The 17,174-nt window shown below is 40.4% G+C and overlaps 1 protein-coding gene across 8 annotated transcripts in view; it reads left to right on the top strand.

Moving 5' to 3' along the window:
• The first annotated feature begins 3,019 nt into the window (after positions 1-3,019).
• CYLD (CYLD lysine 63 deubiquitinase) overlaps positions 3,020-17,174 on the top strand; it is a 65,487-nt gene continuing 51,332 nt past the window's right edge. Inside the window, exons 1-5 of one of the 8 annotated variants that reach the window (XM_017530124.2) lie at positions 3,020-3,103; positions 3,743-3,803; positions 10,969-11,623; positions 12,533-12,835; positions 15,176-15,281. In XM_017530124.2, the coding sequence (XP_017385613.1) occupies positions 11,120-11,623; positions 12,533-12,835; positions 15,176-15,281 (913 nt within the window). In that variant the 5' untranslated portion in view covers positions 3,020-3,103; positions 3,743-3,803; positions 10,969-11,119. Of the gene's footprint in view, positions 3,200-3,742; positions 3,823-10,968; positions 11,624-12,532; positions 12,836-15,175; positions 15,282-17,174 lie in introns of all 8 variants that reach the window. The other 7 variants (XM_017530122.2, XM_017530119.2, XM_017530128.2 and 4 more) reach the window with 7 other exon arrangements.

Genomic DNA, 17,174 nt, shown 5'->3' with positions numbered 1-17,174 from the left:
TTATTTTACCTGTAAAACCCTTCAAAAACTTCCCACTGCTCTTGGATGGAGACCAACCCCTGTCCTTGGCTCTCAAAGCCTTTTTGTGTCCTCATTATCTGTGCTCTGCCTCTTCCAGTTTCTTCAACAGGTCATTCACTTGCCTGTTTGCTATTTCTGAGTGTTCCCCCTCACTCCTCCCTGCCAGTTATCTTTACTATCTCCTCTCAAAGGTGATGTCCTCAAACAGGCCTTCCCTGAGTGGCCCACACCCCTTTAGGCATGCTCAGAGAGATTCTTCTTCTGAGGCTTACCAGAGCCACAATTAAGTAAGTGATCATCTAATGAGTTTTTTAGTTTGCCTTTTTTTTTTGGCCAGAGGCAGAGTGGCGTCTCTCTTGTACACTGCTATTTCCTGGTACCTGCTCAGTAACTCAACCGTTAATTCCATGAACCCAGGACCAGGTTAGATGGAAGAGGGTGTGGGGTGGTGGATTCAGAGAGGTCATTAGTGAGGGCTGGAGCCCTCTGCAAGGACCTATCTGTAAAGGTCTTGACTGGGCCCTCCACGAAGGGAGTATTTGGAAAGCAGAGGGGATGAGCATTTCAGTTGGGGAATCCATTTAAACAGAGGTGGAAAGAGCCTTGGCTTGGAATTACGGTCTCAGCCCATCTCCTGAGTGTCAGGGGGGCTAGTAATTTACCATCTTTGGACCTTCATCTCCCATCTGTAAAATGAGAGGCTGGTTTACCAAGGACTGTAAATAATAGCACCATGACACTATCTCCCCATCTCATTCCCTGGCAGATATCTCTCTTCCCGGTGAGCCTGAACACAAGTTCAGAATTAGCTTTAACACAACGTTCTAGGTAGCCATTCCCAATTGATAGGAAATGGTAATTGAGATAGGCCCCATTTGTCAGGCTTGACTTGGATGAAGATCTCTTAGATGAAGTCAGACCCCGGCACTGATTCAGTGAACCTGTGACAGGAGGGTAGATCCTGGGGAATAATGCCCTATGGAAGTAGAGACCTCAGCAGCACTACATGCCATCAACAGAAAGGACACAAAAAGGGGCCGGGCATGGTGGCTCACGCCTGTAATCCCAGCACTTTGGTAGGCCGAGGTAGGCAGATCATGTGAGGTCAGGAGTTTGAGACCAGCCTGGCCAATATGGTGAAACCCCATCTCTACTAAAAATACAAAAATTAGTGGAGCATGGTGGCAGGCACCTGTAATCCCAGCTACTCGGGATGCTAAGGTAGGAGAATTGCTTGAACCTGGGAGTCAAAAGTTGCAGTGAGCTGAGATGGCATCACTGCACTCCAGCCTAGGCAACAGAGCAAGACTCTATCTCTAAACAAACAAACAAACAAACAAACCAACCAGAAAACCAAACAACAACAACAACAAAACAAAAAAAAAGGGACACAAAAATGTTCCAGTCCCTGCTGGCAAACTCAAATGCCTTAAGAGACCAGTAGATGTAGATGGTGCAGACAAGAGAAGTGGTCCCCGGGGTAACATGAGAATGTTTGCTTTGCCTAAAAGGACCCCAAATCTCTCTCCTTCATTTTGTTTTCTCTTTCCTCCTTCTTATTTTATGGGTTAGGCAAAAACAAGTTTCAGCTGAAATTTTCTTCCAGATAGTTGGATTGTGACCTCTGAGTCCTTCCAGCTTTGTTGGAGAATCCAGATGTAGAGGAGAATGGTTCTGCCTAAGGCCACACTTCAAGCCAGGCCTGTTGATTTCCTGCTTAAGGGTTCCTACCACAGTGTGGTCATGGAGCCTGGGAGACAGGAAGAATAGGGGTGACCAAACAGGGACAGGAGCAGAATGAGGCTTAAGTTTTCCAAAGATGTTCATTTCACTTTGGATGACTATGGCAACGAAGAGGGGTGGCCTGTCTACTGCTACTGTTAGTCATCACTCATGTGATTGCTTTTGTGTATTCATTGGTTTAAATTCCCTGGATCTCCAGAAACATGTCACTTTCCACTGGGGGAAATTTGTGTCATGATTAAACACACACACACACATACACACACACACACACACACCCCTCCTCCTTTCTCAGTGTTAATCACCTTCTCCTATAATTAGCACTTAAAATGTCAAAGGAGAAGAAATTAATTAACAGGAGTATCCAGTGCAGCAAGGCTCTGGGACTGATTATAAAAAGCACTTCCTTAAATATTTTGAGTACTTTTGGGAATCAGAAGCCTCCCTTCTAATTGAAAGATCCTTAACTACACCCTAAGTCCTGGCTGGTGGCCAGGGGTGCGGGGCTGAGTGAGGCGGCGTGTGGAAATCCCTTCTTCACCATCCTTGGGAGAATTCCCTCCAAACTGGGATAGGTGGCAATAGAGGTTCAGAAACAGCAAGCGTCCCAGGCTGAATCTGCGGGGGAGGAAGAGATGAACTTTTCCTGAGCTGCTACTGCGTGCCAGGAACTTTAACTCGGTATTTTGCCTCCATCCTGTAAGACAACCGATACTATGATCTCCATTTTACAGATGAGGACATTGAGGCTCAGCGTGGTTGTGACTTCCCTGGGTCACGCGGCCACTGAATGAAAGAGCCAAAGATTCAAACTGAGGTCTGATTCTAAAGCTTTGCTTTCTCACGGCATCCTGGAATCCTGTTCCCAACCTTTGTCTGGTCTCCCAACCTAGTCCAAACCTAAGCGTCTACAGTTTTGACAGCTAAGGGAGAAGCACGGGAGGCGGAGCTGGGAGCAGCACAGCGCCCCTCCCCAGTTCCGGCATCAGCCAATGGTGACGCGGCACCCGCGCCCTTTGGCCCAATCAGCTCGAGCTCCCCGCCTCCTTCCCCCACTCTTCTCCGCCCCGCCCCTCCGCTTTCCCTTTGGCTCCACCGAGCTTGACCGAGCGGAAAGTCCCTTCGGTCGGCGCCGGGCTGGCAGCCATTGGAGGAAGGTCTGTCACAGGGAGGCCCAATCAGGGCCCGCTCAAGAGCGCAGTTCGGCCTGCGATTGGCTAGCGCGGCGGCTCCCCCCTCCGCCCCCGCTCCCTCTCTCTCCCCTGGGCGGTTCGGAGGCGGGGCAGGTGGGGGCGGGCCCAGGTAGCAGGTTCGGCTGCGCGGGGGCCGAGCGTCGGAGGTAAATACTAGGGCGGTGGGTGTGGGGCTCCGGGGCCGGCCCGGGACGCGGGCTTGGGAGCCGGAGCGAAGGGCTACGCCCCGCCGCCGGAGGCGAGTGAGTGAGCGGGCGGCGGGCTGCGGGCGGCTGGCGGCCCGATCCCCTCTGCACAGCCGCCCGGCCTCTGGGCTCCCGGAGCCGCCGCGGCGACCATCGGGCCCTCGGCGTCGACCCGTTAGTTGCCCGGGCCCGAGCCGGCCGGGCCCGGGGGGTGCCGAGCCCGCTGACGTCAGCCCGGGCTTCCCCACCCCCGGGACTTCCCCACCCCCCCGAGGCTTCCCGGGAGGGCTCTGAGTCCGGGGAGCGTGCGTGGTTGCCGCCGTCGGGACCCCCAGAGGAGAGGGGACTTGAAGCGGGAGCCGCGCGGGACGCAGCCCCCCTCCTCTCCCCCACCCCATTTACAGATGGGGAGACTGAGGCACAGGCCGCTGGCGGGTCCCGACGGCCACGGTTGGCCTTGGGAGCCCGGGGCTGTGATTCCTCCGGTCTGCGCCGCGGGGCGTAAGCACCGATCGGTTTTGGGGGTGTTGGTGGCTCCCGTCCAGGAATCTCGGTCGGGGTTCTGGCCTCGTTAATGGCGTGTTCTGTTTTTTCTTTCAGTTTCAACCTTTCCAGGGTGAGGATGGTTCTACACAGCCACCCGGAGTTCTTTAGTTGAAAGGTGCGCCTCGTTGTGACAGGTATTCTTTCTTTATGTTTTTCTTTTATGCTAACGGTGAATGAGGGGGGGCTCGGGGGAGGAAGTCATAAAATCTTGAGGAAGATGCTGTTGAGTTTGGTTCTCAGCTGGGTCAGCTGCCTGGTTATTCATGTACTTGGCATCATTTTTCTTCCACCCCTTGACATTTACATGTTTTAGGATAGTTGTCATCTTCCAGCTACCAAGCCTGTGGCCTTTCAATCTTCCAGCCCCCATCATCCCTACCACCGTCCTCTCCCCAGTTTTTCCTGGAAAGTTGTATCCTTAGCTCAGCTAAGGAGCATGCCTACCTAGCCTTTGAATTTGGGCTAATTAGGGATCTTAATAATACTGTTCATTTTGCAATCATTGACTTTCAGAGAGGCACCCAAGCCTTGAGAGGGTGTTCATTCGATTGTTGGCTTTCTACACACCCCCTCATGCCGCAAGTACATTGAATGGCCTTGAGAATTTAGCCTCCCATTCCCCATTGAGCAGTGGGTGGATTTGAACTACAGCAGTATTAGGAGAAATGATTTGCTGGAAATTCTTATTGAAGTTCATGTACTCTGAACGTCGAGAACACCCAGAACATTCTCTAATATTCTGCTGCAAAATTTTATAGTACTCTTGCAAATAAATCTTCCTTTGGGTGGTAACTTTTGTGAGAAGCAGATAAGGCTTGTTATATAAAGCAACAACAAACATCAAGCACCAATGATTTTTGTAGTCTGGGCCACATAAACTGTGGTTTTGTTTGATTTAAGGAAGCCTTCAACACAAGGAGAAAGGAATAATTATGCTCTTTATCAAACTATAGTATTTTGTTCCTGATTTTCACACTATGATCTTAGTTTTTTTATTTTTTTACATTGGTTGTAGAGGATTTATAAGCATCATACATGCTAATGAGGGTATAGTGTCAAACCTCAAAACAACTTGGTTTCATAATTGTGACATTTTCCATATTTGTTTCTTCTTATGTGTATAACAATGAAGTGGTTTACCATGACTTCATTTTATCCAGAAAGTTAGTGAAGTTTTAGGCAAAAATCATTAAATACTCCCAATTCCTGAGTCTTTTTCTTTTCTCTTTCTCTTTGTTTAATCCCTTAAACAGAAGGAGGAAATGCAATTTTGTTTTCACTGTTACCATTTGAGTCCTTCATTCATTTCTCCATATTCAGTGCCTAGCATATGCCAGGCTCTAGTGTGGGCACTGGATAATATAAAAATGAAGGACTTGGGGAATTCACAGTTTGGCAGTAGAGTGGCTATGTTTAACATTAGAGAGACAGCAATTTTCCTGGTTCTGGTGGGAACATGCAGATGTGGGAGCCAGGCTTTTTTCTTTTTTTCTTTTAACCGTATAAATCCCACTTATATTAGGGAATGTGTGCTTGTAGCACAAGTTAGTCATTGAGGAAAACTAAAACTGACTCAGTCTCTTTTCTGGCCATGGAATTTCTGTATCCCTATTCTTTAGCTGTTTAGGAATATAACAACTTTGTCTTTTAGTGAGAGGTGTTCTTTTTTAAAAGGGCAATCATTCTAGCTATCTAAAAGCTTTTGGAAAAAGGCCCACATGTCTTCTTTCCTTGGTGGTCACGCTGACCTTCGTACCTCTTTGCCTTTTATAATTAGGGACAGAGTTAAGTATTGTGATTTTTATTCTAATATAGATAGCTTCCTGTGGTTTTCAAAACAAGCAGAATATCTCAGGAGATGGAAAAAGCTCTTGCATTGGATCTGTCTTTGTGAGATGCTTATGAACAATATAACCTGATAACTTGAGAATCAGAAACACACTCTATTTTCTGGATAAGTTAACCGTTGTCAGTTTTCTGTAGCAACCGATGTTCATTTGTACTGTATGTTGCCTTACAGAATGTGGTAATTGTAATCTTTAAGGTTTTCATGTAAAACTTATTTCATGATCATCTTTCCATTGCCTTCATGGAAAATTGATAAATATTTGTGCCTTCCAACCCACATCATGGTTTAATGACTTCATCTTAATACAATTAAGTTTCCCTTTACTCAGAATCCAGACTCTCAGCAAGCTCAAATAACCAGAACTGTTTTCAAATCTATGTGACCCTGAACTGTTCTTCTTCAATGTCCTCAAAGGAAAGGCCTTCTGTTCAACATGGCTTTAGGGTTAAACATATTATTGTGTTTCAACTCTTTGGTAATTTTCATTCAGTATTTATTACCAGGATGTACATAATCACACAGTTATCCAGCCTGAAGTAAGATAGTATTTAGATGAGTCATTTGTTATATACTCGCTTAAAGTGATTCAACCTGCAAAGTAGTAAGAGAATACAAATGAAAATTTCTCCCTTCACACTGACCCCTCTCCCCCACCTGCCCTACGGTGACTTTGAATTTAGCAGTGCTGCTTTTTCCTTCGGTTGTTTTACTGTTCAGGCAGAAGCTGAGTGAATGTAGAATGTAGATTGGTGTGTGTGTGTGTGTGTGTGTGTGTTTGTGTGTGTGTATGTGATTTTGAGATAAGGTCTTGCTCTGTCACTCAGGCTGGAGTGCAGTGGTGTGGCCATAACTCACTTCAGCCTGGATGTCCTGGGCTCTAGTGATCCTCCCATCCTCCTGAGTAGCTGAGACCACATGCCTATACCCACCACCACACCTGGCTAATTTTCTCTTCCTTTTTTTTTTTTCCTTTTGGGACAGGCTCTCATTCTGTCATTCAGACTGGACTGCAGTAACGCTATCACAGCTTAGTAAAGCCTTGAACTCTGGGGCTTAAGGGATCCTCCCACCTCAGCCTCCAGAATGCTAGAATTACAGGAGTGAGCCACTGTGCCTAGCCCAGATGTAGTTTTTAGTATTTAACTCTATGCTGAAAGCATAAACAATACCAAACTAACAAACAAACCTTCCAGATTGATAAATAACTCATTTATAATGTGATTTAGATCTTTCCCTTCATATTGTGTTGAGTCACTTTTTAATGCTTGGGGTACCTAAGACTTTAACTATTTAACGACTGTGCACATCTCAGTGAAAGTACAATGTTGGTGTTATATTCACTTTTACAGTGGGGAGAAACGTATGTTAGTATATTTCTATTATAATAGTGGTATTTTGAGTACATAAAATAAATAAATAAATATATATATTTATATATATATATATATGTAGTGTGTGTGTGTGTGAAAGAGAGAGTGAGAGGAGAGAGAACGAGAGAGAGGGAGAGAGGGTCTTGCTTTTTCACCCAGGTTGAAGTGCAGTTGTGCGATCGTGGCTTGCTGCAGCCCCACCCTCTAGGGCTGAAGCCATCCTCCCATCTCACCCTCCCAAGTAGCTGGGACTACAGACATACATCATCACACCTGGCTAACTTTTGTACTTTTTGTAGAGATGGGGTTTCACTATGTTGCACAGGCTGGTCTTGAACTCCTGGGCTCAAGCAGTCCACCCACCTTGGCTTCCCAAAGTGCTGGGGATTCCAGGCATGAGCTACCTCACTGCTGAGAATATTAATGATCATTTAGTTTATTTCCTTATCTCTAGACTCAAGCCATCAAGTTTCCCATTCAACTTTTTCTATCAGTTGCAGTGAAGAGAATCAATTTTTAATATGATAGTTTCAAACCTGTTCTTAATCTGTTCTTTCTGAAAGAGGAGACGCTGCATCCTTTATTTTTGGATAATGCTTCTTAAATATTTGATAACTTGTACTTTGACTGTTCTAGTTATCTGCCATGACCCATCCTGTTACTAAGTCTAAGCTCATTTCCACTTGTGCTGATGAAAGGAAAAAGTTTGCTACTCCTTGTGGAGTTTACTTTAAAATATGATACTTGAAAGCTATTGTTTATTACCCTCAAATGTTTGTAAAAACCTAGCAGTTATATCAATTTTTACTGTGGATTCTCTCCCTTAAATGATTTCAGACAGCAAGTTTATAATCTAATTTATTTATAATAGTGTCCTAATGCATTACATTTAGTAATTCAGTTTTGTCTTAATAATAGGTTATTAGCACTAATGATTTTTATTTTAAATTGTGACATGAATTGTTAAGCTAGAAGACCAATAGAATAGGAGCTCTTGGTATATAAGCAATTATTAAGATTCAAGGAAGTTTCTGATTGTAATATTTGAAGACATTATTTTTAGGCATTTTTTAAAAAGAATTTCTTTTCAAAATAGAATTGCTTTACCTTTATCAAAAAATGTTTTGGCCCAAAAAATCTAAACATATTTTAAAGAGAACCAAAACAACAGCTCATTTTTTTGGCAGTTGCTTTTTGGCTATCTTAACCTTCTGGGAGTGACCAAAATCTCTATTCAATAGAGCCCACATGTCCTTTACTCCTGAAGACCCATTCTGAATGTTTGCATTCCTCTTTTCACTATCGTGGCTTTGTTTTTTCAAATACTCAAACATATTTCACCACCTGGCTTCTCAGAACTGATTCAAAGCAGTAAGTTGGAAAGCAACAAGGCCGTAAAAGGAGTCAAATGCATACAGCAGGAAACCACAGAAAATGGCTGATTGCAAGGGAAAACTCCAGACAGTAGATCTGTAGAGAGCATTTGTGGGCTCAGGACGCATAAGGTACAGCCTTTAACAAAATAACAAAGAGCCTTGCAGATCAAGAGTTATGCAAAATAATTTACAGTCATAATGGTAAATCAATGATCAAGAAAAAAAATAAGGACATTTTCTTGTGGAAAGTGTTGACATGTTAAAAGCATTTTGGTCAAAAAGAACAAACACTTCATTTTGGACCTTTAAAGGAATAGAACCAAGTTGAGGGGTTGGGTAGCTGTTTGGGCAGCTTTTATGAATTTTGTTTATGTACTGTCAAGATAGATGTTTCCACAGGTGTCTTATGTAAGTAGCAAATATAAATTGATCCCATTCTTGCTGAAGTAGACAGTGCCCTCAAGTGGAATCAAAACAAACACACAACAAAGACGAAGGAAAAAGGAGAACCCCTTTATTGCTGCCTCTGCCTTTACCCTCACGGAGTGTTCTGTAGATATTTCAGTAATGTTGGTGTGAAGAGGGCGCCTAACCTGCAGCCTGTCTTGGCCAAACCACATGTCTCCTGCTGGCTTGTAGAGGGAGAGACTTTTAAAAACCCTACTATTATGGAAAATTTCATTATCTAACAGTGCTTTCTAAAAGAAATGTTCCTCTGTATAGATTTGCCAGGTTGTTTGATTATTAAGTGATTAAATCTAAAATTTAGTTCTTTTGTTTTAGGAGTATTTATTTTTTAATTGCTAGAATAAAATAAATATGATAGTGCTATCAATTACAGCCATTACCCAGTATAATGGAAATGGATACCTCTAGCTCAAGGAAGGATGAAATAAATATTGTATTTGGAAACCAGGTAGCCACATTCTTATGACAGGGAAACCTAGGAATCACTGTTTTTGGCAAAAAATTAATTAAAATAATGAAGTAAAGTCTCAGTTTGAATTAATGAAATTGTGTAGTTTTTAAATCATCAGTTCAAATAGGTTTGAGAATGAGGCTGCTTCATTGGAAAGATTATTATTCTAGTAAAAATTTTAAATGAGGACCAGGTACTGTTGCTCATGACTGTAATCCTAGAACCTTGAAGGCTGAGGTGGGAGGATCACTTAAGCCCAGGAGTTTGAAGCTGCAGTGAGCTGTGATCCCACCACTGTACTCAAGCCTGGGTGACAGAGTGAGACCCTGTTTGGAAAATAAATAAATAAATTAATGAAATAAATGAAAATTTGAAGCTGAAAAAGAAGTCATAGAAATAAATTATAATGCAGTTATATCATGATATTCCCTTGCTATGTAGTAGATGTGTTGATGCTACAAAATTGATATTAAAAATATCTTTAATATAATCACATTATAATGTCTGATATTTGTGATTTGAGAAATTAGATGATAACTACGATTAATGTGATGAACATTGCCCATCTATGGACAAAATATGTAAAATGAAGTTGAGTCAGAGGGAAAATGTTCCATTATCAAAATATGGCCATATCATAGCTATCATTTACAGGCATGAGCCACAGAGCCCAGCCCCAAATGCTACATTTTTTTTTTAAATTATACTTTAAGTTCTGGGGTACGTGTGCAGATCGTGCAGGATTGTTACATAAGTTATACACGTGCCATGGTGGTTTGCTGCATCCATCCCCCTGTCATCAATGTTAGGTATTTCTCCTAATGTTAGCCCTCCCCGATCCCACCCAACCCCTGCTATCCCTCCCCTAGTCCCCCCAACAGGCCCTGGTATGTGATGCTCCCCTCCCTGTGTCCATGGGTTCTCATTGTTCAGCACCCACTTATGAGTGAGAAAATGTGGTATTTAGTTTTCTGTTCTTGTGTCAGTTTGCTGAGAATGATGGTTTTCAGCTTCATCCATGTCCCTGCAAAGGACGTGAACTCATCCTTTTTTATGGCTGCATAGTATTCCATGGTGTATATGTGCCATATTTTCTTTATCCAGGAACCAACCCAAATGCCCAAATGCTACTTTTTAAGTTTGTTAGTGGCTGAATATGGGCTGGGCCTGGTGGCTTATGACTGTAATCCCAGCATGTTGGGAGGCCAGGAGTTCAAGACCAGCTTAGCCAACATAGTGAGACCCTGTCTCTACAAAAAATAGAAAGCTTAGCTGGGTGTGGTGACATGTGCCTATAATCCCAGCTGCGCAGGAGGCTGAGGCAGGAGGATCACTTGAGCCTGGGATGTAAAGGCTGCAGTTAGCCATGATTGTGTCACTGCATTCCTGCCTGGGCAATAAGAGTGAGACCCCAACTCAAAATAAATAAATACATACAAATACATTTAAAAACATAGAATGTAAGAGTATGTATAAGGGTAACCTTTTAAAGTTTTTACTAGAATCTGATTGTATATGGTTCTTGGAAGCAAACATTATTGTGTTGTCTTTGGAAGTATTTACAATTGGATTTCATTAATTAAATATGCACAGTTACAGTAGATAAAAGTAATATGCTGTATGGCTTTTAGCCCTTTTAGATATTTTTTGAAAATATTTCATTTGTGTGTATGTGTTTACTGGTTAAATGAAAAATTTAAAATCTTCAACCTTAATTTTAAGTCATGTAGAATGAAGTCTAAAGTGTATTTTTGCTTCTTCACCAGGCATTTTGATTTGCTTTCTTTTTTACAGCATGGACACTACATTGCTGAAAACATGCTTTGGGACTTCCATTGAATTTATCTTTTGTGGTTTTATGACAAAGTTATTAGTAATTTCCTTTTTTTGAGTTAGTATTTTGAAGTTAATATCACAATGAGTTCAGGCTTATGGAGCCAAGAAAAAGTTACCTCGCCCTACTGGGAAGAGCGGATTTTTTATTTGCTTCTTCAAGAGTGCAGCGTTACAGACAAACAAACACAAAAGCTCCTTAAAGTACCGAAGGGAAGTATAGGACAGTATGTTCAAGATCGTTCTGTGGGGCATTCAAGGATTCCTTCTGCAAAAGGCAAGAAAAATCAGATTGGATTAAAAATTCTAGAGCAACCTCATGCAGTTCTGTTTGTGGATGAAAAGGATGTTGTAGAGATAAACGAAAAGTTCACAGAGTTACTTTTGGCAATTACCAATTGTGAGGAGAGGTTCAGCCTGTTTAAAAACCGAAACAGACTAAGTAAAGGCCTCCAAATAGACGTTGGCTGCCCTGTGAAAGTACAGCTGAGATCTGGGGAAGAAAAATTTCCTGGCGTTGTGCGCTTCAGAGGACCCCTGTTAGCAGAGAGGACAGTGTCTGGAATATTCTTTGGAGTTGAATTGCTGGTAAGTTTGATAAACCACTTTAGCGGTGTGTGTGTTTGTGTTTGTGTGTCTGTGTGTATTTGTATGCACATACGTATTTTTCTTCTTTAAATACAAAACAAATTTTCCCAAGAGTCTTCCGTAATTTTTAATATTCATCATCCTTGCTGATGAATCCATGTTATGGATGAATCCATAATCCAAAACTTGCTTATAGTTGTCCCTGATGATATGTGTGAAAATCACTTTGGAGTTTATTTCTGTTGGAAGGAGACCCAAGAACTCCGTGATATATTTCCAGGCTTAATATTCATTCTCAAGAACTTAAATGTCAATCATATTTTGACACTTTTGCAAATAAAATTGCATGCCTTCTTTGCTTCTTGATTTAATTTTTTTTAAAAGGCATGATTGTAAAAAAATTGGGAATTTGAATCCCAGTTAAACCATTTACTAGCCGGGTTGCCAGATTATTTAACAAAGCTGCTTAACTTCTCTAAGTCTGCATCCTTACCTGTACAATGATGTTGATGGTATATGACTTGTAGTGTTTTTGTGGTACATAGATACAGGATTTAGCACAGTGGCTGGCTTAATGAATGGAGCTAGCATTACTGTTATTTTAAAGTAACATTTTCTTTTTATAACCAAATTAATATTAGAATTACAACATGGAATTCGGCCTAGCTTCCTCACAATAGAGTTATGATTTGAAATTATCAGATAATTTTATTTCAGCAGCAGATACAGCTCTTTCTTATTTTTTAAACACCCTAAATCCAACAGAAACTGCTAATAACTATATTTCTTATATATGAATCATTTAGAATTTTCCCAGAGTGGTTTTTTCCTGCAATCTCTAAAGTGAACCCTTTTTCTTATGAATCATCTTTCTATATCTATTTTTTTCCCCTCTCTCTTAAAAACTAGGAAGAAGGTCGTGGCCAAGGTTTCACTGACGGGGTGTATCAAGGGAAACAGCTTTTTCAGTGTGATGAAGATTGTGGTGTGTTTGTTGCATTGGACAAGCTGGAACTCATAGAAGACGACGATACTGCGTTGGAAAGTGATTATGCAGGTCCAGTGGACACGATGCAGGTCGAACTTCCTCCTTTGGAAATAAACTCCAGAGTTTCTTTGAAGGTTGGAAAAACAATAGAATCTGGAACAGTTATATTCTGTGATGTTTTGCCAGGAAAAGAAAGCTTAGGATATTTTGTTGGTGTGGACATGGTAAGAAAATTTTGTATTAAATATCTTTGTGAATATATGTATTAGTTTTAGTACCAATTTACTTGCAAATTGAACACTTTGAATATTCAAAATGATCTAATTTGGAGTACTTTAAAGAGCATGTTCTAATTTATGTTTGGTAAAGGAGCATTGAAATAGAACAGGGGTCTACATATAGAATTACATTTACTTTTTTCTGATTTGAATAAGCTAGAAAAATGTTCTCAATCTTTAAATCTGCCTTATTGTAGCTGACCAATACACAAAACAAAACAAAACCCAAATATATTACATGATGTCTTATTTTTCTTTATTTTGAAAAAGTTTTTTGGGGTAACCTATGTTTTTTAATAATTTTCTACACGATTTTATTGGCCGATCTGATTTTAATAAGTAGTATAAAAATCATTTATAGAAAATATCTGGGTAGAGGAAAACCACATTGATTTTGAGTAATAGACAATTAGAATATTCTCATAGGATGTCATTCATTTGAAAAACCTTTTTTAATTGTGGTAAAATATACATAACATAAAATTTACCATTTTAAGCACTTTTAAGTGTGCGTGCAGAAGCATTAAATATATTCACATTGTTGTACTGTCACCTCTATTCATCTCTGGAACTTTTTCATCATCCCAAACTGAAACCCTGTTCCTGTTAAACAGTAACTGCCCACTTTCCCCAACCTCTGCTAACCACAGTTTCTTCTGCTTTCTGTATCTGTGAATTTGCCTGTTCTAGGTTCCTCATAAGAGTGGAATCTTAGAATGTTTGACCTAAGCTTGTGTCACTTATTTTTAATGTTTCTTTACAATCATACTTGTTAATAATGGATCCATTCCAGTGTGGTGAGTTAAATAATACCTGCAGCATTGAGAGAATGAGAAGAAAAAGGCTGGAGCATTTTTATCACACATTGAACATATGGGCAAGACTTTGTTATGTATAAAAAAGGAAATTCATACGGAATTATTGAGTAGTAGATGAGTTAGGAGGGGACGTGAGTAGTAGTCTCTTATACTCACGATGGGGATGATTAGTCATCATTTTTATCCATTCAGGTATACCTTTTGGTTGTTGGTAAGGTAATGTTCTAGCATAATGTTTCCTGTGCTTGCAATTCTAGGAAATTCTATTTGTTACTCATTGGTTAGTTACTAAACATTTACTTTTAATATGTGAAAAGTTAGAACCAGAGCAAAACATATATGCCCCTCACGATAGCTGACAATAAAGCACCCCTTTTAACCAATATTCTTTAAATATTAATTCAGTATTTATTTCAAGGAGAATTGTGGCCTGCATGGAGGGAAGATTGGATAAAGTGGGTCGCTGGTTATCAGGGTTGGTCTCCCCTTGTGTCAGGTTCTTGGGCCTCAAACTTGGCAGAAGCTGTTTAGGGTTTAGGCCTTGCCTTTAGATGGCGGTCTGGGGTCAGATTGTTTACCCGGGGCAGACTACCTAAAGGTTTGCCCTGACAGTTTCTCTCTCTGCCTCCATCTGTCCCATAGTTGACTTGTGCAGACATTCGTTCCAAACATTTCTATTATACTCCTTGAGAAGAAAGTTCTGGCAAATGCTAGAACTTCTTTCTTTATCTCTTCTATTCAGAGATATTTCTTCTATTTCAAACTTCGTTATCTCTTCTATTCATGTTCTATTTCCAGGGACATTTTAGCATGCCATGCACATCGGTGTCCAGGGCAGTTGTCTGACTGGCCCATCTACTGACGTAGTTCCCTGAACAGCACAGTGCCAGTTGGTGCTATATTAGAATATCAAATAATTAAATATAAACATCTCAATCCTGGAGAAGATTCCCATATGTCCATAAAATGTCAAAGGAACAAGGAGAAAATAGACTTTTTTTGTAAAGAAAGGCATACAGAAGTTCAGAACGACTATTTAAGTGCTCAGGGAGTATGAAGAGCCTAGGACTAGTTAGAGGCAGGTATCTGGGTGAAATAATATATTGTTAATGACTCTTCCTATGCAAAATGTTGTCTTTTGAAACCTCAAATGAGTGTTATTCCATAGACTAGATATTTATTGTTCAGTAAAATATGAAAAACGCTTCTGATTCTTTGCTTATCTAGGGGTTTACTATACCTTGGTTATTCTTGGATCTCATTTTCCTGAAGAATAAAACGAACAAACAAACGAAAAAAGCAAAGCCTTATTACTATGGCAACTATTCCTAATATATTCTTTCTTTCCTTTAGGTAAAATTGTTAACATTTGCCAATGTAAAATATTTTGGAGGATTCTTTATGGAAAATACAGACTTTCACGTTTACATTTCATTGAGAAGGATTTTAATGTTTATTTAATTTCTAGGATAACCCTATTGGGAACTGGGATGGAAGATTCGATGGAGTGCAGCTTTGTAGTTTTGCGTGTGTTGAAAGTACAATTCTATTGCATATCAATGATATCATCCCAGGTATGTTTTCTTTATGTTTTATACATTTATAAGGCAAGTGTTTCTGAAAAATTTTTTATTTTTTTATTTCAGTAGGTTTTTGGGGAACAGGTAGTGTTTGGCTACATTAATCTTTAATGGTGATTTCTGAGATTTTGGTGTACCCATCACCTGAGAAGTGTGCACTGTACCCAGTGTGTAGTCTTTTACCCCTTGCCACCCCCTGTTCTTTTTCCCTGAGTCCCCAAAATCCAGTGTATCATTCTTATGCCTTTGCATCCTCATAGCTTAGCTCCTACATATGAGCAAGAACATACAGTGTTTGGTTTTCCATTCCTGAATTGTTATACTTCACATGGAATAATAGCCTTCAGTTCCATCCAGGTTGTTGTGAATGCCATTATTTTGTTCCTTTTTATGGCTGAGTAGTGTTCCTTGGTATCTGTATATAACACATTTTCTTTATCCACTTGTTGATTGATGGGCATTTGGGAGGGTTCCATATTTTTGCAATTGCAAATTGTGCCACTGTAAACGTGCATGTGCAAGTGTCTTTTTCCTATAATAACTTCTTTTCCTTTGGGTAGATTCCTAGTAGTGGGATTGCTGGATCAAATGGTAGAGCTACTTTTATTCTTTAAGGAATCTCCACACTGTTTTCCATAGTGGTCATACTAGTTTATATTCCCAACAGTGTGCAAGTGTTGCCTTTTCACCACACCCACGCCAACATGTATTATTTTTTTATTTTTTGATTATGGCCATTCTTGCAGGAGTGAGGTGGTATCACATTGTGGTTTTGATTTGCATTTTCCTGATTTGGTGATGATGAGCTGTTTCCCATGTGCTTTTTGGCCATTTGTATATCTTCTTTTGAGAATTGTCTAAAAGCGGGCTAATGTCCTTAGCCCGTTTTTTGATGGGATTGTTTGTTTTATACTTGCTGATTTGTTTGAGTTCTTTGTAGATTCTGGATATTAGTCCTTTGTAGGATGTATAGATTATGAAGATTTTCTCCCACTCTGCTGATTATTTCTTTTGCTTTGCAGCAAACCTTTTAGTTTAATTAAGTCTCATCTATTTATCATTTTTGTTACATTTGCTTTCAGGTTCTTGGTCGTGAAGTCTTTGCCTAAGCCAGTGTCTAGAAGGGTTCTTCCAATGTTATCTTCTAGAATCTTTATTGTTTTAGGTCTTAGATTTAAGTCTTTGATCCATCTATAAGGCAAATTTTCTAATGTATATTTTGTTTTGAAAACATAATTATGAGCTTCAAAATGTATTTTAGAACTTGACTTTTATATTATGAAATTGTTATTAAATAGGATATGCTTTGTTACCCTCAAATGAAAATAATCAAGATTTTTGTTTCCAGAAGTATATAAGGGTGGCATTCATATGTTTTCATTCACTTTTCCATCACCTGTCCATTCTAAGGGTTGGGGGAAAAGCCCTTGCTGGCAATTAGAAGGATAGGAAAATGTAATCAACTGCCACCTGAGTAAGAGCTTGTTTAAACTAGAAGCTTTTACACAGAAATTGGTCATCTAATCTAATCGAATGTACTGTGGAGAAAATTCTTGCTGGATGACCTGTGAGATCCCTTCTAGTTTTGAGAAGGTGTGATTAATCAGGGGTCAGGACTCTAGTCAGAAATAGATTTCTCAACTTTACATTTAGAAGAAGCCTCAAGCAATCTTTTATTTTGCCTCAAACAAGTAGCACCTAGTGGCTGCTGTCAGGTAATTGACAGTTTCTGTTGATAGCAACATCAACAGTTTCATTGCCCTGCTGTTAGGGGAACTCTCTGTGATACAGGCTAGTGCAACAAAGCCAACAGTGGCAGTCAGAGATGGTGATTCTCATTGAGCACTATGCAACTGTGATTAAAATGTCAGAAGGCCTGCAGGCAGA

The sequence above is a fragment of the Cebus imitator genome, unplaced genomic scaffold (assembly GCF_001604975.1).
Source record: "Cebus imitator isolate Cc_AM_T3 unplaced genomic scaffold, Cebus_imitator-1.0 Scaffold63, whole genome shotgun sequence".
NCBI classification, from domain to species: domain Eukaryota; kingdom Metazoa; phylum Chordata; class Mammalia; order Primates; family Cebidae; genus Cebus; species Cebus imitator.
Note: the sequence above shows the minus strand (reverse complement) of the source record. Positions and strands in the feature narration are given on the sequence as shown.